Genomic DNA, 25,194 nt, shown 5'->3' on the forward strand with positions numbered 1-25,194 from the left:
GTGGTGATTTCGCGTTCCACTTAACGCGAGAAAGTTCGTTGTCAGCTGGACCTCGTGTTTCGGGGATGCGAACTCCTCCAACTCCAGGGTCGAAAGGCAAAAACGGCAATGAAAAGAGGGTTTCGACGAATCACTTCCAGGTGGCTAATTCCGTGATCCTTGGCAGCAAAAATGATCCAGTGAATCATCGGCTGGAAAACTTTTCTCCTTTTCCAAACTTGGTTTCTTGATTATTAACCTGTACCTGGGGTGAAGGTGCCTGCGCGGGAGAAGGGAGCCTAGAACCTTGCTTTCAGTTTCAAGCTGCCCTCCAATTCGATTCGGACGAGTTGGCTCGATAACCAGGTCGTGTCCAGGTTAACACTCGGCTTACTCTCGGATTGTTTTGCTTTATACAGCTTGCGGGTCTCATACTCTCCATTATGGCAAGGAGGAAGCTAGAAACAACGCAGGGGACTGCTGCTTCCAGTGGTAAGATACTAGAATTAACCATCTTTGTTCTACCTTGATACTATTTTTGCCTTCAAGTCACAAGCCTCAAAAGTTGACTTATTAAACACCAGCCCCAGATGCTCCGCCTTCGTCCTCGTCCAGGCGCACCTCGCTCAGACTAGCTCAAACAGCACAATCCACCCCGAAAGCCAAGAGCCTCGAGAGCCAACGGGAGATTGCAGATAGTGAGGATGAGTTGTTATCTTCAGAGACCTCAAAACCTCCTGGTGTTGCTATGTTAGCAAAGGTTGAAGTCGCCATCCCATTGAAGTACCCTCGCCGTTCAGCCTCTTCCTCCGTTGCCGCCGAAGATACATCTGCAGACGGGATAACCGGATATGATACGCCAGCAACGAGTGTTGCTGTTACTCCCGCCGAGTCGGACATTGGGCGCTCGAAGAAGAGAGTTAGCGCTTCTGCGAGAGCGCAGGAATTGCGTTCAAGTAATATGTCCCTAGGTGCGAAAAGGGGAGTAAAGCGATCCGCAGCGACAGAGACAGACAATTATTTCGAACCCGAGAACGCAGATGCAGCACTGGCTAGAAATCTACAACTACAGGAATATCAACAGAAAATTCCAAAACGCCGAAAAGCTTCTAACAGTGCTTCCCCGGAAATTGGCGGATCTGAGGATGACGATAGTTCACTAAGTGAAATAGATAATGACGAATTATACGAAGAAGATCTGGAAAAGCCAGCACCTCCAAAGAAGCTCAGGTCATCCCGTCGGTCAAACACCAGACCTGTGATTCAAGGTAGTGATGATTTTATGGATGATGGTTTTGAAGGGCATTTAGACGATCATACTTATCAAAGCGACTCTGACTCTAACATGAGCGGCTCATCTTCTGCTGGAAGTGAGGATGAGCCATTGATTGTGCAGAGGGCTTCGCGGGCCAGTAACACCAGGATTCGGAGATTAATGTCTCGAAGACAGCTGTCTACCGGTCTAGCAAGCGCGCTTGCCTCTGGGATGAGCTCTCGTGTAAGATATGTGGAAACTATGTTCAAAAATGTTAGACTAACCAAAGCGTCCAGGCTTATAAAGAGCGTCAGAAGCTCGAAAAGCAACACCCAACTATTACAACTATGTGGAATGATTTGAAGAACGATCCTCCCATTTCCCCCGAGCCAGCAGCACAGCCTGTGGGTATATCGAGGACACTCAAGCCGTTTCAGCTCGAGGGTTTAAATTGGATGACCCGGCAGGAAAAAACACAATACAAAGGCGGACTATTAGGTGACGAAATGGGCATGGGTAAAACCATACAAGCCGTTTCGCTTCTTATGTCGGATTATCCGGCAGGTAGGCCGTCGATCGTTGTGGTTCCACCGGTTGCTTTGATGCAGTGGCAATCAGAAATCAAGGTTCGTTGGCTCTACTCAAAATATTGGATAATCCGTTAATGCATGTCACAGGAATATACAGATGGGAAGCTCAAAGTTCTCGTCTACCATAACACCAACTCCAAAGTAAAGGGCCTCTCAAAGAAGGACCTCGAAAAATACGATGTCATCATGATATCTTGTTTGTATCCCCTGTTGGAACTCCGATTGCCTTCTATCTGACTATTCTGTAGATTCTGGCCTAGAATCAATTCATCGGAAAGAGTGGAAGGGCTGGAACCGCAACGATGGCATTGTTAAGGAAGATAGTAAGAATCTGCTCCAACAAACTACGTTCTTACGTTTTTAACATTCTGAAGGTGTCATTCATTCCATTCATTATCACAGACTCATTCTAGACGAAGCTCACAGTATCAAGGTATTATTATCTTTGTCATTTGATAGAGAATTACGCTGATTTCAATAGCAACGTACGACAAGTGTTGCTCGTGCCTGCTTCGCACTCAATTCTAACTACAAGTGGTGCCTTTCTGGTACACCCGTCCAAAATCGAATTGGGGAGTTTTTCTCTCTGCTGCGATTTCTAGAAGTCCGACCTTTTGCTTGCTATTTTTGTAAGCAATGCAAGTGTCAAGAACTTCACTGGTCACAGGATGCCGAGAAGCGATGCACGAAATGCCGACACAGGTACCGTATACCCCATATCGGCATCATTTTAAATTCTCGTACTGACAATCATTATAGTGGCTTTAGTCATGTATCAGTCTTCAACCAGGAGATACTCAACCCTAGTAAGCACTAGATCACACCTTTCGCTTTTACCAATTTAACAAGTGATAGTCACCGAAAGAAATGACATGGAATCGCGGAAGGAAGCTCTGACGAAGCTACGGCTGATCACGGATAGGATCATGCTACGTCGAGTTAAACGAGACTACACGGCTTCGATGGAACTTCCACCAAAACGGTCAGTGTCTCACGGCTTAGTGCAATATATTGAAATACTAACCTAGCTTAGTGTGATTCTACATAATGAATTCTTCGGTGAGATCGAACGTGATTTCTCGAGGAGTATCATGACGAACTCTTCTAGACAATTCGACACATACGTGAGTCGTGGTGTGATGTTGAACAATTACGCTAATATTTTTGGACTTATCATGCAAATGCGACAAGTTGCAAACCATCCGGATCTTATTCTGAAGAAGCATGCCGAAGGTGGACAAAACATTCTTGTATGCAGTATCTGCGATGAACCCGCAGAGGAAGCGATTCGATCACGGTGCCATCACGACTTTTGTCGACGTTGTGTGAAGGACTATATTCAATCGTTTGACACGGATTCTGTCGTTGACTGTCCTCGGTGTCACATTCCGCTTTCGATCGACCTAGAGCAGCCTGACATGGAACAACATGAAGATCATATCAAAAAGAACTCGATCGTCAACAGAATTCGAATGGAGGATTGGACGTCGTCGACAAAGATCGAAATGCTCGTTTACGAACTTTACAAGTTGCGCAGCAAGAAGCAAACTCTCAAATCCATCGTTTTCTCCCAGTTCACCTCGATGTTACAATTAGTCGAATGGCGACTTCGCAGAGCAGGCTTCAACACAGTGATGCTTGATGGAACCATGACACCTGCGCAGCGCCAAAAGTCAATTGATTACTTCATGAATAACGTGGATGTTGAGGTCTTTCTCGTGTCTCTTAAGGCAGGTGGAGTAGCCTTGAACCTCACGGAGGCATCAAGGGTCTTCATCGTGGATCCGTACGTCTCCAGTCTATGCCTAGTTTACTATAGATCTTATCACTGACGGTTTCTAGGTGGTGGAACCCTGCAGCAGAATGGCAGAGCGCCGACCGATGTCATCGAATTGGCCAGCGCCGACCGTGCGTTATTACACGGTTATGCATTGAGGATTCGGTGGAGTCACGGATCGTCATGCTTCAGGAGAAGAAGGCGAACATGATTAATGGTACCATCAACAAGGACCAGGGGGAAGCGCTGGAAAGGCTCACCCCAGAGGATATGCAGTTCTTATTCCGGGGCTCATAGTTGCGCTTCCGATTCCGAGTCTGCACATCTCCCTTCTATTCTTTTTCTTACACAGCCACAGACAGGCATCAGCGATATAGGGCTGGGCTTGAGGCCGTGCAGCTGGGCTGGCTTACCTTACTTTGTTTGGTTTTTGCTTCTTTCGAACCGCGGTTCTTTAGGCAACAGAAATAATTTACGCAGTGGAGACTCGGCGGGCGGGGAACTTGTGGTGCCAGGGACATTCGCAATTAATATTAGCAAATCTACAAAGTTTATGCGAGGGCATAAATAATAAATACTATTGTGGTGGGAAGACCCAGGAGCTTTTTCTTGATACTGTCTTCCAGTCAGCACATCCTAGAAACCCCTTTCGCGCAGTTTGAAGTAGGTCTTCAACCGTCAGACTCCGGATTATTACGCACCCTGTGAGATTCCCCGAGCGTGAATTGGCAAAAGCTTAGCCTTCCGTCGGTAAGGCTGAGTGGGACGACTTCGCCTTCCGTTGAGGGGTTCGTCGAGTCGTCATTTCAGGTTTGCTCCTGAACTCAGGGCCCTGCCAGCTTGCTACCATGGCGTGGACTCTTCCCTTTTAAAAGAGAGACGTGGACCCTGTACCTGGTCTTTCTTTCTTTTTTTTTTTTCTCCATGATTATTACCTATTAGCTTCACCTTTGCTCTTCAAGCCCCAGCGCTGTTTTCTTTTGCTTTTCCAGACCCCGAGACCCAGCCCTGCGGTTGGCCGTCCTAGTTCTATCAACAGGCAGCAGCGAAACGACCCTGGCGCAAATTCGCCATAACCTTCCCCGCCCCCGATTTCGTAAATAATGGAAGACGCACAAGCAGAAGCACAAGCACGCCCACAACACTTAGGCGACAAGTATGGGCCGAAGCTAGTTGATAAGGCAGACAAATTACAGCAACAGGCTGTCGCTATGAGCGGCGGTTCAAAAGATGGTGAGCCTGCTGGGGGATTTGACAGCACGCCATTCCCCAGTGCGCCGCCCGGCTATACGCTAAAGTTCACATTCCATCGCGGGGTCAACCTCCCTTGCGCCGATTTTGGCACTTTCTCATCCGATCCATATATCCATGCCACGTTGAGTGTTGATGTCCCGCAACGACATAAACAGGATTCATTCCCAACTTTCAGAACTCCAACTGTACGTAAGAATCGAGATCCCGTTTGGGAAAAGGAATGGATCATTGCCAATGTTCCTGCGTCTGGGTTTCGGCTCAAATGTCGCCTCTACGATGAGGATGCAGCAGATCACGACGATAAATTGGGAAATGCCTATATCCAGGTGGATTCAATTAACGAACAATGGGCTGGCATCCGCGAGCAGCCTTTCCGGCTGAAGAAACACACTGGCAGCAAACGAGTCTATTTATTTGGAAATATCGCCTCTATCGCCTCGCGGCGTCTTGACACCGCATCACATATCGTCGTGAGCGTTGAATGTCTGGGAAAGACGCCGGGCACGAACGGCGCACAAGTTTATACCTTGGGACCAAATTACTGGTTCAAACATTTCTCGCCGCTGATCGGTAGACTAATTGGGACAAAGGATGCAGTTCAGAGCCAGGATGGGAAGAAAACAGTCAATCGCTACAAGTATGTCCCACTGTTTCCCTAAAGGAACTCCATCCACCTTGCACTCCCCGGTCTAATACTTCTCATTTTAGTTTCCAAGCTATACAACTCCAACTAAAGGGGCCCGTGCCCACAGAACTGTATCATCGATACGTGGAATTCAGGCCTTTCGTGGCGGGAATGTTCACCTCACATACCCTTCGAGGGCGGATACTCAACAGAGCGCTTCATCATCAACATGAGAGGATCTATAATTTTGACAGGGCAACGTTAGATGGTCACTTCGAGACCCCCTGTGTGGACATGACACAGAAATTCCTTGAATTTGTCCATTACGGACAAGGGGGTAGAATCTTCACCTATGTCCTCAACCTCGATGGCCAGTTTCGTTTCACAGAAACAGGCAAGGAGTTCGGTATTGATATGTTGAGCAAACACACGATGCACAGCAATGTGTCCGTGTATATCGCCTATTCTGGAGAATTTTTTATTCGGCGACGCAAACACCGCCACCGATCCCGCTCTTTGACGTCAAATCGATCTTCCACAGAGCATGTTGTGGACAATGATGGCGAGGAGATGGAAATATCAACGAATCCGAGTGGATATGAACTCTTCATAGACAACGATAGTGGCACTTACCGTCCGAACGCTCAATATCTGTATCTTCTAAAGCAGTTCTTATCGTCTAACCTTCCTGAACTTCACATCACGACTTTGGATTGCCAAGCTGATGCGGAGCGGATGCAGGAGCTCAAGAATGAACAGAGAGAACTGAAACACAGCACAGGGGCCCAGATGGCCTTCCTCCAGCAAAGAAGCAGGTCTTCTTCTTCGTCTTCTTCGTTTTCCATCTCAAGCTCTGACGAGGACGAGTTGAACGAGCGCAGTGGCCTAGAGCAAAAGCAGAGAAGGGACTTTTCCAAGAAAATGCATGAGATGCGAGACGTCAGAGGGCATGTCCTCAAATGGGCGCAGGGGGATGAAGAGACGCATGGCAGCTCTGGAAAGAAGGTGGAGTCCTCGCACCCCCATGAAGCTACAGCTGGCATGGAAAGGATGACAATCAGCGGTACTGGAGCCCAACGGTGATACCCCATGCCACTTTGGTTTTTCAGATAGCTCCTGTGGAGCTATTCCACTTTTTTTTTTTTTTTACCTTTCTTTTTTTTCACCTTCAAAGCGCTCATTACGAGGTTGGATCCCTCGTTGTTTGCTTGCCTACTACTTATTCTAGATCAGCTTCATGTCGTGTGTACAGCCAGTGGCTATCATTATTCCTACAATGTTAATGGTGTTATTCTTAATGGGAAGCAGCGGATACGCAAGTGGTGAGATTGGGTAGCCTTGTGTAATATCATTATCGTTTCATTTTGTTAGACAATTGTTTCGCCTACGATATTTGTGTGCTGTGTTCGGCTAGATATACTATATATAATCATGAATATATGTGTATTCTTTGTGTATACGATGATTTTTCCAACTGACCACGGTCGAAGCAGCAGATGATGGCACAAAATTATCATGGGAGGGGAGCAAATAACAAAGAGGCGAATTAACCGCGTCAATAAAGTATGAGTAAAAACCATCCACGTCGTCGCCATCTCATGAGATCTCAGCGCTCAGAAATAGAATCGGAAAATAAAGAATTAGATGCGGCGCTAGAGAGGAATCTATCCCGCTTCAGGCATCTCGATCGAGGGGTAGTTCGACGACAAGATTCCTCAAGAGTCCAGAGTCAAGACTCATTCAATCGGAGTCTAAGCCCCCTCCAAGCCGATCTCAACTCCTCTTCTCCTCTCGGCATCCTTCACAGCCTCAAACATATATTCTTTCCCTTTCCAACTCGCCGTCTCATCGATCGCTGCCTGCTTTCCGCTCCTAGCCTCATCCGCTCCCTGCTCAACCTCCCAACCGCCCCCAATCACCGGACCTTAGCGAACCTGCTATCTATCGTCAAAACCCCCCAACTTCCCCCGTGTTGAATCAGGGTCAAACTGGTGAATGATCAAGAGGGAGAAACACTGTAACACTGGTGGTGGCTCCATCTTCCCCACTCAACTCATTTAATCTCGTCCACTTCTGCTCCGATTGCGTTTTTCTATCTCCGTCGATCGTTATTCACAGCATCCTGCCCTTGCTTTGACAATCACGGGCCACTCGCTCATGACCTGAGTTGGGTGGCAGTTGGGATTCGACCGCGCATCAACTACAATACCAAACCGAAGGCGCGCAGACCGCCGATGGTGACCTTTCAACTGCCCCGGTTTCCTCTGCGGACTTGATCCTCCGAACGACGACTTAGCGCCTTGAGCTTTTTACAATGGGGATTGTCGGAAGTCGGCTGGAGGATTCGGGGGGCCTGTACTTCAAGGATCAGAATAAATGTATGCCCCTTCTGCTCGTGCGATCGACGATGAACTGCGGTTGACTTGAATTTACCAGTAACGATCGCATCCGTAACGATATCAAATTCTCGCCGAGTGCTTTTGAACCTTGTTCCAAACTCGTTCCCTGCCACCCGATATAATGCGAAGAGAGAACTTGGCGACGACAGCTTGGTTGAATATATACAGGTAAGTCAAATAATTAAGCAACATTACCTGGAAACATTGCCTTTAATTAACAGCTCCAATGCAAAACAGGATCCCGACTCCCACCCCTCTGCTCCCACCCCTTCCTTTCTCTTGCGCTTAAACAACGATGACGAGCTCAATTTTAAATTCACATTCGTCCTTAGACAAATGCAAACGGGGAATGTCACAAATTCTACTGTTAACGGAGTTTCGACTTCTTTGCCCGAGTTAACCGACACTGTACTGACAGGACTCACATTTGCGCATGCGCCCAACTCGAAGGAACTCGACAATCTGGTCACAAGAGAATTCCACGCAAACCCGAACCTGCAGAATAACTCGAACGTCCAGTTAGTGGGCGATTTTTCGACCGAAAGCAGCCCTTCCGTTCAGTTTGACTGGTCTTGGAAATGGAAGCCTCCAAAAACCACAGAAGACAAGGGCGGTGGTTGGAGGAATAGCTGTAGCTTCTTGGATTATGACCAAAGAGCTAATCGCCTCAACACACTCGCTTATTTTTCCTTCTGGGTACAAAACACCGTTCGACCGCCTCCCAGCCCGCAGATTACTTCCCCAAACCTGGAAGTCCATATCCCGGCTCGCAACCGTGTCCCTTCTTCGCATTCAGTTTTGTCACATTCTAGTGACGCGGACGCTTCGTCGAACACTCAGGTCCAGGTTGTGCCGGGCACACCCCCGGAAGTCAGTGAAGGGCCTACAGCTACTGTGGCCCCCGCGCCGGTCAAGGTTGATCTCCCTCATTCGCGTCCCGGCGAGGACATGAGTGTGGTCGAAGATGGGCCCTTATTCCGTGCTACAATGAAAGCATTAGAACAGAAGACAGGGAACATGCGCGCGAAGATCAAGAAAGTACTGAAGAAGGCCGAAGCCGCCCATCAAGCCCAGTCGGCCTGTAATGAGGCTGTGGAAGCGTTTTTATACGCGCTCGGCGATGCATCCACGTCAAATGCGAACGCAATCCAACCGGCTTTGGACCACTACTTTGAGAAGATTTCGCGGCAAATACTGAATTACGAACGACTTAATGCCTTGCAACTTCAAAAACTGGTGATTGAGCCACTTTTGAAACTTTATACTAATGATATCAAGCAAGCCGAGGCGAAGAAGAAAGAGTTTGAGGAAGAGAGTAGGGATTATTATGCATACGTTGGTCGCTATCTCGGGCAACGACAGGACTCTCTTAAGGAGAAGAAGCGGGCAGAAAGTGACTCCAAATACCAGGCGAAGCGACGAAACTTCGAATTGAGACGGTTCGACTACTCTTCGTTCATGCAAGATTTACATGGTGGCCGTAAGGAACAGGAAGTTCTTTCCCATCTCACTAAATATGCGGATACACAAGCGAAAACTTTCCTTGCCGCTGCCAAGAATGTGGACGACATGGTTCCGCAGCTTGACGCTCTTATCCACGAGGTGAACCAAGCGGACAAGGAATTCCAATTTCAAAGAACGGAGAGGGAAGAGAAACGGCGTGCTTTGGAGAAGAACAGCAACACGTACCTCGAACCCGATGCGCCCACCAGCTCGAGCGCGGCATCAACGTTAGTTGGTAGCAGTAATGGAAATCAAAAGCCAGAGGGAGATCTGGGCCGCGCCGATAGCACCGGGTCTCAGCTACGGAGTGTCACAAGCAACAACTCGTCTACATCAACTCAAGCGACTGCTCCCGCCAGTACTCCTGCGGGGGCACCTGCTGCAACTCCAGTCACGAATTCAAGCAGTACGTTTTTTTTTTTTTGGATATCCGCGAAGTATCCGCAAAACAAGTATAAAGCTAATCTTACTGCAGGCCAGCAAAGGAAAGAGGGACTTCTCTGGGCTTTATCTCGACCAGGATCTCATATTGACCCCAAGGGCATTAACAAGCAGGCTTGGCACAAGTAAGTCCTATGGTTTCCCTTATTATCAGTTCGCAGGAGATACTGATATCCTTATTATCCAGGTTTTGGATTGTCCTAGATCAAGGAAAGTTGTCAGAATATAGCAACTGGAAGCAAAAGCTTGACTTACACATGGAACCCATCGATTTGCGGATGGCTTCTGTAAGAGAAGCCCGGAACGCAGAACGGCGATTCTGCTTTGAAGTCATCACTCCTCAATTCAAACGCATCTACCAAGCGACTTCAGAGGACGATATGGGAAACTGGATCAGGGCGATCAACAACGCTTTACAGAGCGCCGTTGAAGGGCGTAGCATGTACCCACCTCCGGTGTCCGAGGCCGATAAGTCAACTATTGGCCGTGACATTGGCTCCGTTTTAACAGGAAAAAGCTCTTCGGTTTCCCATCACTCCCATCACTCATCCGCATCCAGCAACGTGGCGCGTCGCACCACCGTCGGTGCACGACCAAGTTATGTTCGTGGTGATTCGCAGGGATACGAAGATAATCCCTCGAAGCTACTACAAGCGGTTCGCGATGCCGACCAAGGCAACCACTGGTGCGCCGACTGCAACTCCACGTCCAAGGTTGAGTGGGTTTCCATAAACTTGGGGATTGTCTTGTGTATTGAGTGCAGTGGCATTCACCGATCTCTCGGAACACATGTTTCCAAAATTCGATCACTCACACTTGATGTCCATTCTTTCTCGAACGACATTGTTGAAATCCTCCTGCAGGTTGGAAACCGTGTCAGCAACATGGTTTGGGAGGCAACTCTGGACCAGTCTCAAAAGCCAGCAGCCACCTCCACGCGCGAACAGCGACTGAGGTTCATCACGGCCAAATATGCAGAGAGGGCATTCGTGCAATCCTTACCGTCTCCATTATCACGATTTCCAACACCGGACGAGACTCTTCTCGCCTCAATCAAGAGAAACGATATCCAGGGTGTTCTCTACGGCGTCGCCCTCCGCGCGAACGTGAATGTCGCTGATCGCTCGCGTAGCACTCACGCTATCTTCCTCGCCTTAGCCGCAGCAGACCCAGCATCCCCGGGGTCAACAACGCCAAGTCTATCCTCTCGGTCCAGCCCATCCGTGAAAGCCATTCCTTTCCCAGTCGCTGAGCTCCTCGTCCAGAATGGAGCCGAGATTCCGTCACAACCCCCGCCAATCCCTCTTTCCGCAGCGGCTCAATTATACCTCAACCAGCGAACAGCGCGACTTACGGGGTTCAGTCATCCTACGCCTTCTGCAGCACCAGCAGATACTCTGGGGTCACTGCCTACCATCCGGGGGGCTGGAGGTTCTGGAGCGGGCGGCGAGCAAGCCCCCAGTACATTGGATAACAAGGAACGTGAGAAGCTGCATAAGAGAGGAAGCGCTGGTGCGAGATTTGCTGGTAAGGTTGCTTCGCTAGGGATCGATCGATAAACAATACACCTTCCTTCCGTCCTTCTGCCCTGTGTTGTTATCTATATTTATTCTTACTTCATGGCGGATTCCGCAAGGATCCCCTTCTATATTCCTTGTCCTATACCAGCTTGACGGATTGGCTCCCGTTTACGATTTGTTTATACAACCGGTTTACACTTAATGACTGTGTCCAGTTGGACATGATGATTATTACTATGTTGAGGAAGGGATCTTTCGCTCTGTTCATGGAGAGTGTGGGTGTGTGCATTTTGCAACTTCAAGTACAGACAATTGATGAGTTTATGGATGGTGGCCGGCCTGGCTTAATGGGATATAGCACATGCGTTTTATTCTTAAGCTTACCTCTTTTCTTCTAATGTATATCATTCTTATTTGATCAATGTTGGCTACCACTTTTTTAGTAGGCATTTGACGTAGAGAAGTTGTAGATGCTCTTTATTTGGCCTTTCACAGAAACAGTGTGATAGTTAGTCACTAAGATCACGGAGCTACGGCTTAGGGAACAAGACAAACAATACCAGAATACACTGAAGTTCGAATTTCAAATGAAGCTCAAGCTTGAACCCACACTCCGGATTAGGTATATAGCAAGCGGGAAGGGATCCCTCGACTCGGAAACGGTGCCGGCTTGGCCATTTCACTGGCATTAAATTAATGATGCAATACTAGGGAATGGGGGTATGTCTCTGATGATGTTCCATTTCTCCGTGGTAGTGGTTGAGCAGATTTGAAAAGCCCAGAGGAAGGCTCTGGGAGCCGCGCGAATGGTAGCTGCCGTAGGTTTATTGCTACCATAGGTCGCTGAAACTGGAAGACTGCTAGGAAGAGTAAAGATCCGGAAGAGCGATGGAAAGGGGGGATTTGGAAATTGGAACCTTGGGTCCTTGGAATCCCAATGCAAAAACCCCTGGGGGTCCCAAAATGATGTCATGATGGATTCCGTGAGCCTCGGCCTGTGACGTCAGTGATGTAAATACGAGACACGACATGGACGACCGGTCGTATCCGTACCTGGTGGACGATTGTCAAAAGCAATGTCATTGCTCATGGAAGATGGCATCAAGGCAGGCAACACAATTCATATGTACTCCGTAGGAGCGATAGACGCAGGGCTGACTGGGTCGGGCTTGGTGGCGGTGGCACTGCTCCCGGCTTTCGACCTTGCCAGATTGTGTCAATCCTGATCCTAGCTTACTCTGTACAGTGGACACCGATATTAACTGAGTACGATACTTCGGTGTACTCCGAGTCATAGCCATCCCATGAAGACGAACAGCCATGCGATTGTGGAGAGCGAGCTGGATAATCCTGTCTCATTGGAGTCTGTGATGCACTGGCCTTGTCGTATTCTTTGCCTCAGTGGCGGTGCATATGATGAACAGCACTCCATGATATAAATTGATTATCCTAAGGATTACTCGGTACGGTGTAGAGTCCCCATTGCAGTGGCAAAGTCCCTATCTAAGTTTGCATTGGTGGTCAAGTGCTGGATGAATAATAATACTGCGTATTATACGGTGTATAATATCCTAAGAATACCTTTTTTTTGGGAAGGCCTTAGCTCCATACCAACAAAAAGAAGGAATACTACTAATAGTACATGTACAGAATATGTACACCGTAGGCTAGTCCTGGAGCCCCCACAGTCCGTGAGATCCAGGTGAGACCACCTTACAGGAGACTAAGCAATAATGGAACTGTTTCCGAGACTAAGCGGATAAAGGATCCTCATGGCATGAAAGGCCGGGCAGAACAACCCATTCAAGCGACATGTATCACGGAAACCACTCGGGCAACACTGGTATGAATCATGTAGTTCGCATCAAACGGTCTACGACAGAGGGCTGTGGCTGATAACATTCCCAGACATCAGCCAGCTTAAGTGGCAGGCCGAGATGTGGATGCCTCAGAGTGGGAAACTCAGACGACTCTAAAGTCTAAAGAGTCACGGAAGTCCCTAAACCCGTGGTCAGTGGGATTCGCTTGAGGCTACAACATTCCCCATTGTCTGGCGATCCGTGTCAGTACGGAGTATGTTGCTGCTATGCCTTATGAGGGTCGAGACAAGCCACTACGGTGGAGGGTTAGCTCCCAACATTCCACAAATAGCAAAGCAGCCGTAAAAGACATCACTGATGGCTACCTACCTATAACAGCAGTGCACTCCGAGAATCTGAGGTTGTACGTATTCCCATAAAGGTGGAGGTGAGAATTGGAGAAAAGTACTCCGTGTTCTGGGGAGTTGTACGAGTCAACAGGGGTGCAGTGGGATCTTAAAGAATCCACTCGTAGTAGCAGCGGCCGTGGGCTTGTGGGGCATCGTGTTCCTTGGCGGATGCAATGTAAAATTGTTTAAGTCACGAAATTTCCACTTCGGGACAGGATGAGGCTAAAGCAGTCGGGTTGCAAATGATTGGCCGGCTTTTCATCCGAATCTACGAATCAGAAGCTCCATAACAGAGCGGCCCGGGAGAGCGTGGACGGGCGCCATCTGCTGTCTGGCGCTTGGGCACTTGGGAAGCTGGGGACTCGAATTCGAAGGGCAATTTTTTTCTTTTTCCCTTGCCCAATCTTCTGTGGCTGGACACACTCCTCACGCTTTCACAGCAATTCTCCACAAAGTACCGTGTTACGGCTCTCGCTTCAAAGGGCCGCGACCCATGGAGATCAGCCCTAGTGGGAATGTACTGCTACAGTAGACCCCCTGCCGCCCTCTCTCTCTTTTGCTCGTTCTCTGCGGCCACCGATTCGCTCCCTTGCTCCCGCCGTCTTCTCATGACCGACCGGGCCTCATACTCTTCTTCTGCTGCTCTCCTACGTATTATTGTTATCCCAATTCGAGCAGGTGTGCTTTCAGAAAAGATTAGATCGGCTGCGGTGGAGGCTCGCGCTATCCCCCGACCCCACCCCTCGTCGTTGAAATGGCGTTCTTGGATTTATTCCGCTTTTCAGAGCAGGGAACTGATACGGTATGGTCTGTTTCCTCTTCAGTCGGTCTCTGATCCAGTCGGCAAATAGACGACGCTCGTATCATACATAGGACGATAGGATGGCTTCCTCTTGCGAGCGGCAGTATCCACCCAGCCACGCCCACGGTTAGCTTTGCCCTTCAACCTTTAATTTTACTCTTATTCGTCTGTTCCTGCGACAAATGACCAATCGGTGTTTGAGCGGAAGGAAAACCCGACTTGATGTCAGAAGAGCATCTACGTGCTGACGGTAGTGTAGATTTAGTGGGCGTTTGTAAAGCCGGCGCAAAGGCACCAGATATTACACCGTACAGTGTAGGTGGTATTGGGTGGTGTAGTCGACCTGGGCTTCTACACTGTATAGCTACTTCCCTGCCTACACTCCTCCCAGGAGGACTGACTCTGTGCCACCTTGCCCTTCACCATCGATGTTGTATGCCTGGCGGGCGTTTTAGCTCCGTCTTTTCCGGATGTCAATCATCGAGATTCCCACCTGCAAATTGCCACCGCAGAGCTGGAGACTGGAGTACTTTCTCTGTTCCTGATTGCGTACCTTGGGACTCCACGCCTCCCTAGAACGTGCACATTCTGCGCATGGCTCGCAGGTTGCCACCGACCCTCTCAACCCCCCCCCCCCGCCGGCGCCTCGACTTTCTTTTTATCACTAAGAATGTCCCGATCTACCACTGTGGCCATGGCCTCTCCTAGTGGCCCACAGCTGAATTACTTCTTGAATATTAATATGTCAGAAGGCGATCCGTGGATCTAGCCTGGTCGATGGACGCCGCTGACACCCAATCACGAATTCACGATCAAGCCATCTATGTCGCCCATTCTTCGCTGCATTATTATTATTTGGAAGCCTATCTGGATCGTGACATCAAAGGCTAGACGTGAGCAATAAAAACTGATTGCTCGGCTCGACCCTTGCAGCCCCCCTATATAATCGAGTATCTCATACATCACTTCCTTTGCCGAAGCGGCCGAGACTCTCGAGGAACGCTCGCTGGGAAGCAATCTCTGCCCGGGCCTTCGCACTTGATTGAGCTTGTTCGCTCGGCCGCTGCGGCGTCTTTGCGTCTTTTCCCTCGGAGGTGTTGGGCTTTCCCAGAATATTGAAAGTAATCTGCAGAATTCGCCGATCCAGCCCCATCGATCTTCCCATGCCAATTGATTGTCGTGGCGTGTGAGGTGCGATTAGAACGTTGAAGGCAAATCCCGGTCTGGAAACGGGGCCCCGATCTCTCCAGAGAGTGGATGATTTCTCCATCCAGGAACGGGCCACAGCCACAAAAAAAGAGATCGGATGTTGCCATGTTGGAGACTATCTGAGGCAAAAGCAGCTCTCCTTCCTGCTCTGCAGCTGGTCATTTGTCTCCTCTGCTTCTGCGCCACCGCCCAGTCAGCCCCATCGCTGTGGTACATCCTCTTAAGAAGGTTATGTTCAGCAGTGACCCGTTATTAACTTATTAGTCCTGCTCATTGGTTTCACCATCCGCGGCTATACCTCTAGCCTTACCCACACCGAATGTGCAGGGCTTGTTTTGCCGGGTTCTGAGGGTCTTGACGAATCAGTCGCGGCGTTGGTTGGGCTCTGCTGGCCCGACGACAGGCGCCGCCGCGCCGGGGAGGCCCTTTTCCTATCTCCATATATTCCTCTTCAGTTCTAGGCCGAGCGCTTTGATAGACGGGGGCAGACCAAAGGGAGAAGATCGCGCACCAGTCCCACTCACCCTTTTACCGGGAATGAGATCGATTTCAAGCTCTTGACCGACATCTCCCTCAAGACCCGCGCCCCTGCTTGTCGAGCCAGACTGTAACTAAACCGCACTACGCACTCCTGTAAGTCATTATGGCGTACCAATGGTCCCTTGGTAAACCATGGGCTAAGTGGAGGAGGGTATTGATTTCTCTACTATTTAGGGAATCGGATCTAGCCCGTTTATTTTCCTTAGTAGACAGATGTGAGTACGCTACTTTCTTTTTCCTTTTATGGCTGATTTTTCCCTGCCTTTGTCTTTTGTCTTACACCACCAATGCGCACACACGCCCACACATACAATTAATACCTTCGTCGGGGGCTCTCGTTCCAAGACTTCTATTTCCCGAGTCTCCATAGCGGATTTCCCATCTTGCTTCTTAAATTTCCCGGTGGAAGGGCTACTTGATCCTCTGGGGTGCAAAAAGAAGCCGGATGAGCCAGGTTCTCGTGGGGGTTCCACGTCGTTGGTTTCAGAAAAGACCGTCTTCCTACCTGAGCAGCTTGTCTGGTGTCTCTAAATCCTCCCAAAAGGACTTCAAGTGGCCAAAGAGCCCTCCCAGTTTCCGGGGGAGCTTGTGTTCCCATTTCCTTCCTTTCATTGCTCCCCTCGTCCCCTCGTCCGTTGTGACTTTGGCTCCAGCTCTCGCCTTTCGTGGCTTCTCTTCAGCCACAGCAGCAGCAATGCCCCTCCCTATGAACAGTTCACCCCAAATTAACCCATTGATATCCATCCCCCTGTGTGCCATTTCCTTTTCTCCACTCTTTTCCAGTCTTTCTGCTTCAATTTGTGCGAGCCTTTCACTATGGGCTCTATACCCTCAACCCCCGTTTCCTCGTTTTTTATCCCTGCTTTTAACTTCCTGAACCCCCCACCCCGAAATACCCAGTATCGAGGCAAATGTTGTGTAAAGAAGTTTGTTCCAGCACATTCCCAGCTACTGTTCCCCTTTCCTGACACACGCACATCAATATCGCATGTTTGCATAGCGTCGTCTGTTTTCTGTCTTGCTCTTGGGCATTTTTGGGCGTCAACCCAGCACTGACAAGCCGCAAGGAATTTTTAGGCGTCTATCAAGTTATATGCTATATAATATATTCTCACTCCAAATCACATCGCCAAGCGGGGCTCTGGTAAGGTACGTATGCTCGTGAAAAAGTGGTTCTTAGCATTTCTGCTGGCTAACGTTGGCAGGACATCGGTGGATAGCGCTGGGGAGCCCGGGCAACCCATACATCAAAGTTGCTTATACGCACAGTTGATTTTGTGAGCAACCAGGCTACAACCGATGGACGGCGGTACTCCTCCAACCAGGCAAAAAGAAGCTCGAGAGGCAAAGGGGAAAGGCAGAGCACCGTCGGAACCATCGAGGTTGGATGGCCCTCCCGGGCCTCATGGGCAGACGCGTAAGTACTTTTTCCCATTATAATGATGCCAATTAAATGCGGAGAGGGCGTTTGAACTAAGCATGTCACGTCTAGGGACAGCATCCTACCGTCGAACTGAAAATGTCCAGCACTATCCAGAATCACACACTTACATTACCCCAGTCGGCAACTATGGACATCCACCGGCCGTTATGAGCATGGGGAATATGGCTTCTGCATTACCGAGCTATACGTCCGGTCAAATTCAATTCGATCAGCGAAGTATGCAGCAGCAGCAGCAGCAGCAGCAATTCGTTCCCGTCGCTCCGAACCCCGGCCTTGTGTACGGCATGCCGCAACCCCAATCGTTTCCTACACCCACAACCAACCCAAACATGATGTTCGGTGCTCCTTACCCTCAGATGTACATGCCCTACGTTCAACAGCAACAGCGGCATCCAGGGACTCACCTTTCAGACGCCTCTGGATTTTCGCCCATTCCACCTCCTACCCCTCGCCCTGGTTCTACCCAGGGCTCAATGGATGCATATGGGCAAGGTTATTTTAATCCGAATGTGTACAAACCAACACAGGACCATTATCCGAGGCCTGCGACGACGTCAACTGCTTCTCCGCAACCGCAGAGTCAATCATACATGAGCACGCCTAAACCGAATGAGGACCGGGAGAAAGAGGACCAGAGACGAATCACAATAGTTGATGGATCAACGCATATGAGATCATCTGCCGCACAGGGCTCATCGGCTGGTAAGCAGGCAACGTCCCCTTAGCTCGTTGTGTTGATACTGGTAAGGAAGCTGACAGTGGTGATAATATTTAGATTCTACCTCACGTCCACCAAAATCAAACACGCCAAAAGGACTGCCGAGAAAACCGAAACAATCAGGCAATGCTCTGTGGGTTGGGAATCTCGCGCCAGGAACCAATATCGTCGAACTCAAGGATTACTTCTCGCAGGATGCCACAAGTGACTTGGAGAGCGTCTTCCTCATCTCAAGAAGCAACTGTGCATTTGTGAATTATAAAACCGAAGAAGCTTGCCTGGGGGCTTTATCGAGGTTCCACGACACCAGGCTACGAGGGGCGCGGCTCGTTTGTCGGGTGCGCCGGGGGTTGATGTCCCCGGGGCCGCACAGCGAGCTCACGGGCTTATCAGACCAGCCTTCGATAAAAGAGGCGGAGGATATGGCAAAGTCGAACATCATAGAAGATGAAGGGCGAGAAGGGTCATACTCTACGCGGGTGTGTAACCGATATTTCATCTTGAAAAGCTTGACGGTTGAGGATCTCGAAATCAGTTGGCAGAGTGGCATCTGGGCCACCCAGACCCACAACGAGGAAAGCTTGAACCGAGCCTTCGAGGTAAGTGTCCCCATATATTAGGTTGCAGATAAAATTCGTCGAAGCTAATTAGATGATGATAGATGTCAGACAACGTATATCTTATATTCTCCGCAAACAAGTCGGGCGAATACTACGGATACGCTCGGATGATGTCAGCAATCAAGGACGATGAAAGCCTCTCCCTGGAGATGCCGCAACGCCCGGACCCCCATTCCTCCAACGAACCCGACAGCCCAGACGTCACACCAACCCCTGCATCAACTTCAGCCCCAAACGGGCGCATCATAAACGACATTGGGCGAGGCACAATATTCTGGGAGGCGGATACGTCGGAGGACGAAGAGGGCCATCCCCGGCCACATAAGAGCACTCTTCAAGTACCCGTAGAGCAGCACCGCACAGCCGAGCTCCAACTAATCGGAACGCCGTTTCGAATTCGGTGGCTCTCCACCGAAAGGGTCCCCTTCCATAGAACGCGGGGTTTACGCAATCCCTGGAATGCAAATCGCGAGGTAAAGATAGCTCGCGACGGCACCGAGCTGGAATTCTCTGTTGGAGAAAAGCTGGTGCTTTTATTCCATCCCGAAGCGTCGAGATGGCCTCAACCATAACGACCTTGCCTCAATCACCTTGAGATTTTTTTCTTCGGAGCACGACAATAAACGAATGGGACCAAAACGAACGACCACGAACACGAATACGGCCTCAAAAAAAAAGGGGGGGGGATATACATGGGATACCTATGTAAATAGCACGGGATTATACATACAGTACATGAGGTATAGATCCGCATAGAAGCAATATAGGACATACGGAGTAATGCGCAGCGCCCGCGCAGCCCAGACAAGACGCAGGCGATGCTTAAATCCTGACGTCGTTTCAGTCCAGACCCCAGGCCCTTCTCAGACTAGCCCCGTTCTGGCCCACGGTCAGCTCCAGATTGTCCAGTCGGGGCTTCTGCAGCCAGTCCGCAACTTTTGGGTATTGTGGGGTAGCAACCTTAGCTAAGTCCGTGACCCCCAGCTCGACGGCCTCCCCCTCCCTTCCCTTCCGCCCTTTGTTCTTCCTATATTACACACTGCTTCTCCCCTGCTGCTTGTCACTTGAAACCCTTTCCTTCTTTCCATCTTCTGATCTTCATCTTCCCATCACAGCTGCATTGGAGCTTCACCCAAGCTCCTGTTCCCTCTGGAACGGAAGCTTCTGTCAGCCAATCACTCGCCTCCAATATTCAATCTGGTGCGTCCTGTCCTCCCACAATAAATCATACCTCGCCTCCCCGCTTCTTGCCTCCCAGTCTCGTTCCATTCCATTCGTCCTGTGATCGTCACTCTCCCCGCTTTTCGATTCCCTACTCTTGTTTCACCTGCATTATTATTGCCCCCCTGCTCGATTGGCATTTTGTGTCACACCACGCCACCCACCGTATCGAATGATCTACGCTAACTCCTGTAAATTGACAGAGCTTTCAATTTGAGACCACCCTTCTTCATCTGCAAACCCTCTGTGCTTATCCACCTCGAGGCTGCACTCATTGTCTACGTCGACGTCGTTTCCTTGATGTCACTTTGAGTCTCTTTCGACTTGGGCTGCCCGTTATATATCTCCACCCATCTGCCTACACTGCAAAACAGCAAGCAATTCAGCTACCTGACCGACTTTGCCATTGCATCCTAATTCCTTCCGTTATAATGTCGAACCACAGCTCAACTCCTCCGATCTCAGTTCCCCCATCGTCCTCGCGCCAGCGTCGAGCATCCATTGCATCAGGACTCTCTTTCCCGGAATATAAATCGGGCAGCCAGAGCCTAGGTGGCCCCCAGGCTGGTTCTATGGCCAGTGCCATGGCCAATGCTCAAACAAACCAGAGACGCCGACTGTCCATTACTACCTTAGGTCTGTCCGGGTCGCCAACTCAGCCTCTGCAGTATGGAAATCGAAACTTGCGACAGGGAAGCATCTCCAGCTCTGTGGGATCTAGCCCAGGGAACAACGAAGAAGCCGTGGCAGAGGATGTTGAGAACTCCCCTCCCGGCGGCATGCCGAGATCTCCGTTTGCCCGCCGTCTCTCGTTCGGTGCTCAGGCATTACGAGATGCCCGCGCTGGAAGTATTGGCACCGGTAGATACCACCTCTCTCCCCCTATATCACCCGCGGCTGGAAAGAGCCGGACAGCATCGTCTGCCGGCCTCTCCAACCATTCAATCAGCAATAGCATTCCAGGAAAATCATCTGCAAGTACATATAAAGGTCTTCCCCAGAACGATATATCTAACAAGTCTCGGCGACCAATAGGCGAGGGCTTCAACTGGTCTGAAGCTCTTCGAGCAAGGGCTGAACGCGGGCCCATATCTCCAAATTCGGCTCAATCCCAGCAGGGCCAGCAGGCTCCGCATAGACGGGCTGCGTCCATCGCGTCCATGGACCAGCCAGCGCGGGAAATGCCAAAACAACCCAAGCAAAACAATAAACCGGATTTTTTCCAGGAGAAGATCCTCAGGGGTGACTTTATGGATTAAACCTTACCCCTATGCCATAAACGAGTTCACCAGAGCGTGTCTCCCAAAACCTCATTTAACAAGCTTGAAATATGGCAACAGTATCTTACATATGAGTGAAAGCATACGCATATCACTATGATTATCATGACTAGAGCCTGGGAAGTCGACGCTCCGTTCCCAGGCCAACAAACACATACTTTCTACTTTTGTCTTGATTTGTTTCGATTTTTTTTTTTTTTTTATCTTTGGTGATCTTTATGCTGGTTTTGCGCCATGGTGCTGGGAAAGCTCTTGCTCGCGTTCTTAATCTACATTTATTATCATTCGACTTGAACATAAAATGCCGCTGCTGGACAGAGAGACCAAGTCCCACATGATGATATCCTTTTTTTTTTCCTTTTTTTTTTTTTTTTCTTTTAATTTGTTGCTGGGCTATTATTGTATGTATTTGGTCGGCGTTGATGCAATGTCATTCGGTATTTGATTTGTGCCACCAAGCCAAATTGCGCACCGGAGTGACCGGGCCCCAATGATGGCATTTGTGCGAGCCCATGCTTATATTTCTTGTATATGCTGCTACGGGACATGATGCGTATTCATTGCTTTCCAACCTACCTTTGCCTTGAGCGTTATGCTACTCACTACGTGGAAATAAGTCATCCTGACGGGGGGAGTTCGAATGCGATTATCCTTTTACGGTATTCTCTTGCCGTCTCTTCCTTAATCAAACGCAATGTGTAATTGTATAGAGCTTGTGTCATTTTTGGAGCCGGATTTGAATCTACGGGGGCCTGGCCCATCTTGAAATCGCCGGTCAGCCTTCATCCTTTTACTATTTTGGTTTTAGTTTTTTTCAACGCAGAAACAAGGTCCTGTAGGCGATACAACATAATACCATACAATCAACAAATCAAATGCGCAGGGTATCTTAACGAATCGGCTGCTATACTGATACAACTGACGGCTCGATCAAAGTTACCTACCACATGACACACTCTCGACCAATAACTGCATGGACCGACTAGGGAAATACTACGCTGACGGTAGCTATACTTAGAGACTTGAACGAAAACGAAGGTTGTGTAACGTAGTATCTCAATCGAACAAGTGGTAGCAATTACCGGGGAACAGGTGGTCACTGCCAGCTATAGGGAGGGTAAGACTGCGCTTAGGTATGCATAATAGTACGCTTTAATTCATCGTGAGGTTTTTATTGCATGGTAATCCTTATAATGGTTGCTAGACGTACTGACTAAGAATTGGCAATCGTGCCTCTGTCTAATATATTCTAGGTCGCCAGAGCCTTTTATTAGCAGGGCTTACTTCATACGAGGCTGGACTAGTTAATATGGTCGAGAATGTCAATGCCAGATCTAGCTATGGGGCTAATAATAGTACAGCTAGACGCTGTTTGGTAGTTACAGGGCAGCAGCGTCATGATATATACATACAATGTCAGTTAGAACGTAATGGACACAATAGCCCGAAACAGATCACCTTATCAAACAATCTTATTGCTGACCCGCATAAACAAACTAAAACCCACGCATTATACATGGCAAATACTTACGCTGGCGGGCCAACTCCAGCTTCGTTCTGGTCAATGTGCTGATGAGCCGGCCCTTGGTTCCTTTTGCTTGACTCTTCGTCACTGGCAAGACCACGCGCCGCTCTCTGCTCGAGAACATTCGCCGTTGTAACTCGCTCCTCTGGGGGCGGTGGAACCCACTTACTGCTCCTCCAGGGGGGCACCCTCATTATGTACATCATATCCATCTCCTCTAACGTCTTTCCTTTACCTTCGAGCACGAAGAAGTAGACAACCAACACCGCGACGAAGAGGCAGCCCGCAAAGACGTAGCCGTATGCAAAGTCAATATCGCCCGTTAGAAACGGCGTGAAGAACTCTATGATGAAATTCGAGAGCCAATTGGAAGCTGTTACCATGGCCATTGCTTTGGCTGGATGCCTCCTAAATTTATATTAAATTTATATTGATTTATTGAACGATGAAGTCCAAGGCATACCCTGGATAAAGCTCGGCTATAAGTACCCACGTCATAGGTCCCCACGTTGTTGCAAAGCCTAGTATGAAAAGACATGCACAAACGACCATACAGACACCCGAAGCGTGAGTAGCAGGGGGGTTGTGGACGTCCAAGGAGAAATGATCCACAGGAGGCGAAGATCATGAAGTTGACAAACATCCAGATGCCCCCCCCCCGTGATGAGGGACTTGCGGCGTCCAAAATGTTCGACAACATAAAGGCCAAGGAAGGAGGAGCCAAAATTGACACCTCCTAGGATCATTTGGGTCACGAATGTGTTGTCGATTCTGGCTCCATTGAACATAACGGTGCCTAAGACGCCGATCAGTATTTCGTACTAACCCGCTTTAGGTTTAGCATGCACGTGATCGCATGAAGCCCTTCAAGTCTCTCAATTGTACGGGACCATGGCCTCTTTTAATGGTTCGTTCTGCGTACGTACCGTAGTAGAAGAAATAATTGGCGCCAGTAAGTTGCTGGAAGGCCTGAAGGGCAACGCCTAGAATAATTCGGTAGGACATTCGAGGCCCCTGAAACATCTCTATCCATCCATAGAAGCCACCTCTGGCCGCGCTTTCAGCTTCAAGCTGGTCTTTGATTCCGGATAGCTCATCGATGATAACCCGGTGATTGTGATGTGCTCCATAGAGTTTGCACATGGTATACTTGGTTTGCTCGGTCCGTCCATGTTGGTAATCATAACGGGGGGGTTTCGGGGAAGAAGATTATGCCAATACCGAGAAGTAATGCCCATAGGAATGTGATCCCAAGAGGGATGCGCCATGATGCCGAATTGCCAATTGACTTTGTCCTAAAGTTGATGCAATAAGCAACAAATATGCCTAAGGTTACGAACAGCTGATATGGGCTAAAAGCTCTCGTCAGCACTGGGGCCACCACCAATACGGTGAAGAAGAGAAGACACAGGAATCTCCGGGATGAGCTTACCAGACCATAGCCCCACGAACCTGTTTCGGAGATGTCTCGCCTTGGTATAGTGGCACTATCTATCAAAACTTATAAGCTGAACCTTTAAAACGCATGGCAAAGATGGACGGTTGCGCGTACCCAATAAAGAACAAGCGCCCACACCGAAACCAGTTACAAAACGGCCCATCATGAATTGATACCATTTGGGGTGGGGCGAAGAAATTTGAATGATGAGCCCGACATGAAGGATGATACACCGGAATGCAATGGACCATTTACGGCCAACGCGCCCAGAAGGGTACCAATCGACAGCTATGAAGGGATGGGTTGTCAACTACGTAGGGCGATAATACTGAGAGCTCTTCAGGATACACATACCAATGAAACAATCAGCCCAGACCTCACATTATTGAATGCACACGTTCCATCCGGCTGCAGTTAACCAAACCGACGCTTGAAGTCGTCCATCTCCAAAAACCCAGAGATTTGGCCAGTGTCGTAGCCAAAAATTATGCCTCCTCTGGAAACAAAGGCTCCCAGTACTAAGGACCGCCAGGTCACAAAAGGTAAGGGGCTGTCGTTGACTCCCTGCTTTTCGTGGTCAGCCGGTTCTGATGAGTAGCTAGAGCGGCTTTGCGTGGCCTCGAAACGGTTATGAGGCAGCATTGCCGAAATTCGCTTCATCTTGAGGTGGGAGAGAGAGATGTCTCTGAATCCTTAGTCGTTCTAAACCTTGTCGCAAAATGGATTGTACAGCCCCGGCGGATTTCATTGCAAATCTACGATTGTAGATTTGATTGTATACAAGAATTGTCAGGTAAATAACAGTAAAACAAATGCAATGTGATGCAAAGACATATTTAAGCGGT

At 49.2% G+C, this 25,194-nt stretch overlaps 7 protein-coding genes across 7 annotated transcripts; 5 read left to right on the top strand and 2 right to left on the bottom strand.

The window, feature by feature from the left end:
- Positions 1-422: 422 nt before the first annotated feature.
- RAD16 (DNA repair protein RAD16) lies at positions 423-3,898 on the top strand (the record flags this gene model as incomplete). Its single annotated transcript, XM_041693772.1, has 11 exons — positions 423-471; positions 564-1,477; positions 1,531-1,860; positions 1,912-2,020; positions 2,073-2,147; positions 2,199-2,257; positions 2,306-2,526; positions 2,584-2,630; positions 2,680-2,806; positions 2,858-3,610; positions 3,667-3,898. The coding sequence occupies 11 exons, from the start codon at positions 423-425 to the stop codon at positions 3,896-3,898; spliced, it is 2,916 nt and encodes a 971-aa protein (XP_041559668.1).
- An 806-nt stretch (positions 3,899-4,704) lies between these two features.
- Positions 4,705-6,563, top strand: APUU_60523S (C2 domain protein; the record flags this gene model as incomplete). The annotated part of the gene is made up of 2 exons (XM_041693773.1): positions 4,705-5,492; positions 5,564-6,563. 2 exons carry the CDS (start codon positions 4,705-4,707, stop codon positions 6,561-6,563), a joined length of 1,788 nt encoding a protein of 595 aa, XP_041559669.1.
- Positions 6,564-7,794: 1,231 nt separating this feature from the next.
- Positions 7,795-11,382, top strand: APUU_60524S (putative ARF GTPase activator (Csx2); the record flags this gene model as incomplete). The annotated part of the gene is made up of 5 exons (XM_041693774.1): positions 7,795-7,858; positions 7,917-8,047; positions 8,117-9,788; positions 9,858-9,948; positions 10,011-11,382. 5 exons carry the CDS (start codon positions 7,795-7,797, stop codon positions 11,380-11,382), a joined length of 3,330 nt encoding a protein of 1,109 aa, XP_041559670.1.
- A 6,020-nt stretch (positions 11,383-17,402) lies between these two features.
- Positions 17,403-19,457, top strand: APUU_60525S (putative YT521-B-like splicing factor; the record flags this gene model as incomplete). The annotated part of the gene is made up of 4 exons (XM_041693775.1): positions 17,403-17,520; positions 17,596-18,249; positions 18,323-18,864; positions 18,927-19,457. The coding sequence occupies 4 exons, from the start codon at positions 17,403-17,405 to the stop codon at positions 19,455-19,457; spliced, it is 1,845 nt and encodes a 614-aa protein (XP_041559671.1).
- Positions 19,458-20,537: 1,080 nt separating this feature from the next.
- On the top strand, positions 20,538-21,365 carry APUU_60526S (uncharacterized protein; the record flags this gene model as incomplete). The annotated part of the gene is made up of 1 exon (XM_041693776.1): positions 20,538-21,365. The coding sequence occupies one exon, from the start codon at positions 20,538-20,540 to the stop codon at positions 21,363-21,365; it is 828 nt and encodes a 275-aa protein (XP_041559672.1).
- Positions 21,366-22,913: 1,548 nt separating this feature from the next.
- Positions 22,914-23,463, bottom strand: HXT1_2 (hexose transporter hxt1; the record flags this gene model as incomplete). Its single annotated transcript, XM_041693777.1, has 2 exons — positions 22,914-23,319; positions 23,375-23,463. 2 exons carry the CDS (start codon positions 23,461-23,463, stop codon positions 22,914-22,916), a joined length of 495 nt encoding a protein of 164 aa, XP_041559673.1.
- A 323-nt stretch (positions 23,464-23,786) lies between these two features.
- APUU_60528A (uncharacterized protein) lies at positions 23,787-24,054 on the bottom strand (the record flags this gene model as incomplete). The annotated part of the gene is made up of 2 exons (XM_041693778.1): positions 23,787-23,809; positions 23,838-24,054. 2 exons carry the CDS (start codon positions 24,052-24,054, stop codon positions 23,787-23,789), a joined length of 240 nt encoding a protein of 79 aa, XP_041559674.1.
- Between the last annotated feature and the right edge of the window lie 1,140 nt (positions 24,055-25,194).

This window comes from Aspergillus puulaauensis, chromosome 6, assembly GCF_016861865.1.
Source record: "Aspergillus puulaauensis MK2 DNA, chromosome 6, nearly complete sequence".
Taxonomy (NCBI): domain Eukaryota; kingdom Fungi; phylum Ascomycota; class Eurotiomycetes; order Eurotiales; family Aspergillaceae; genus Aspergillus; species Aspergillus puulaauensis.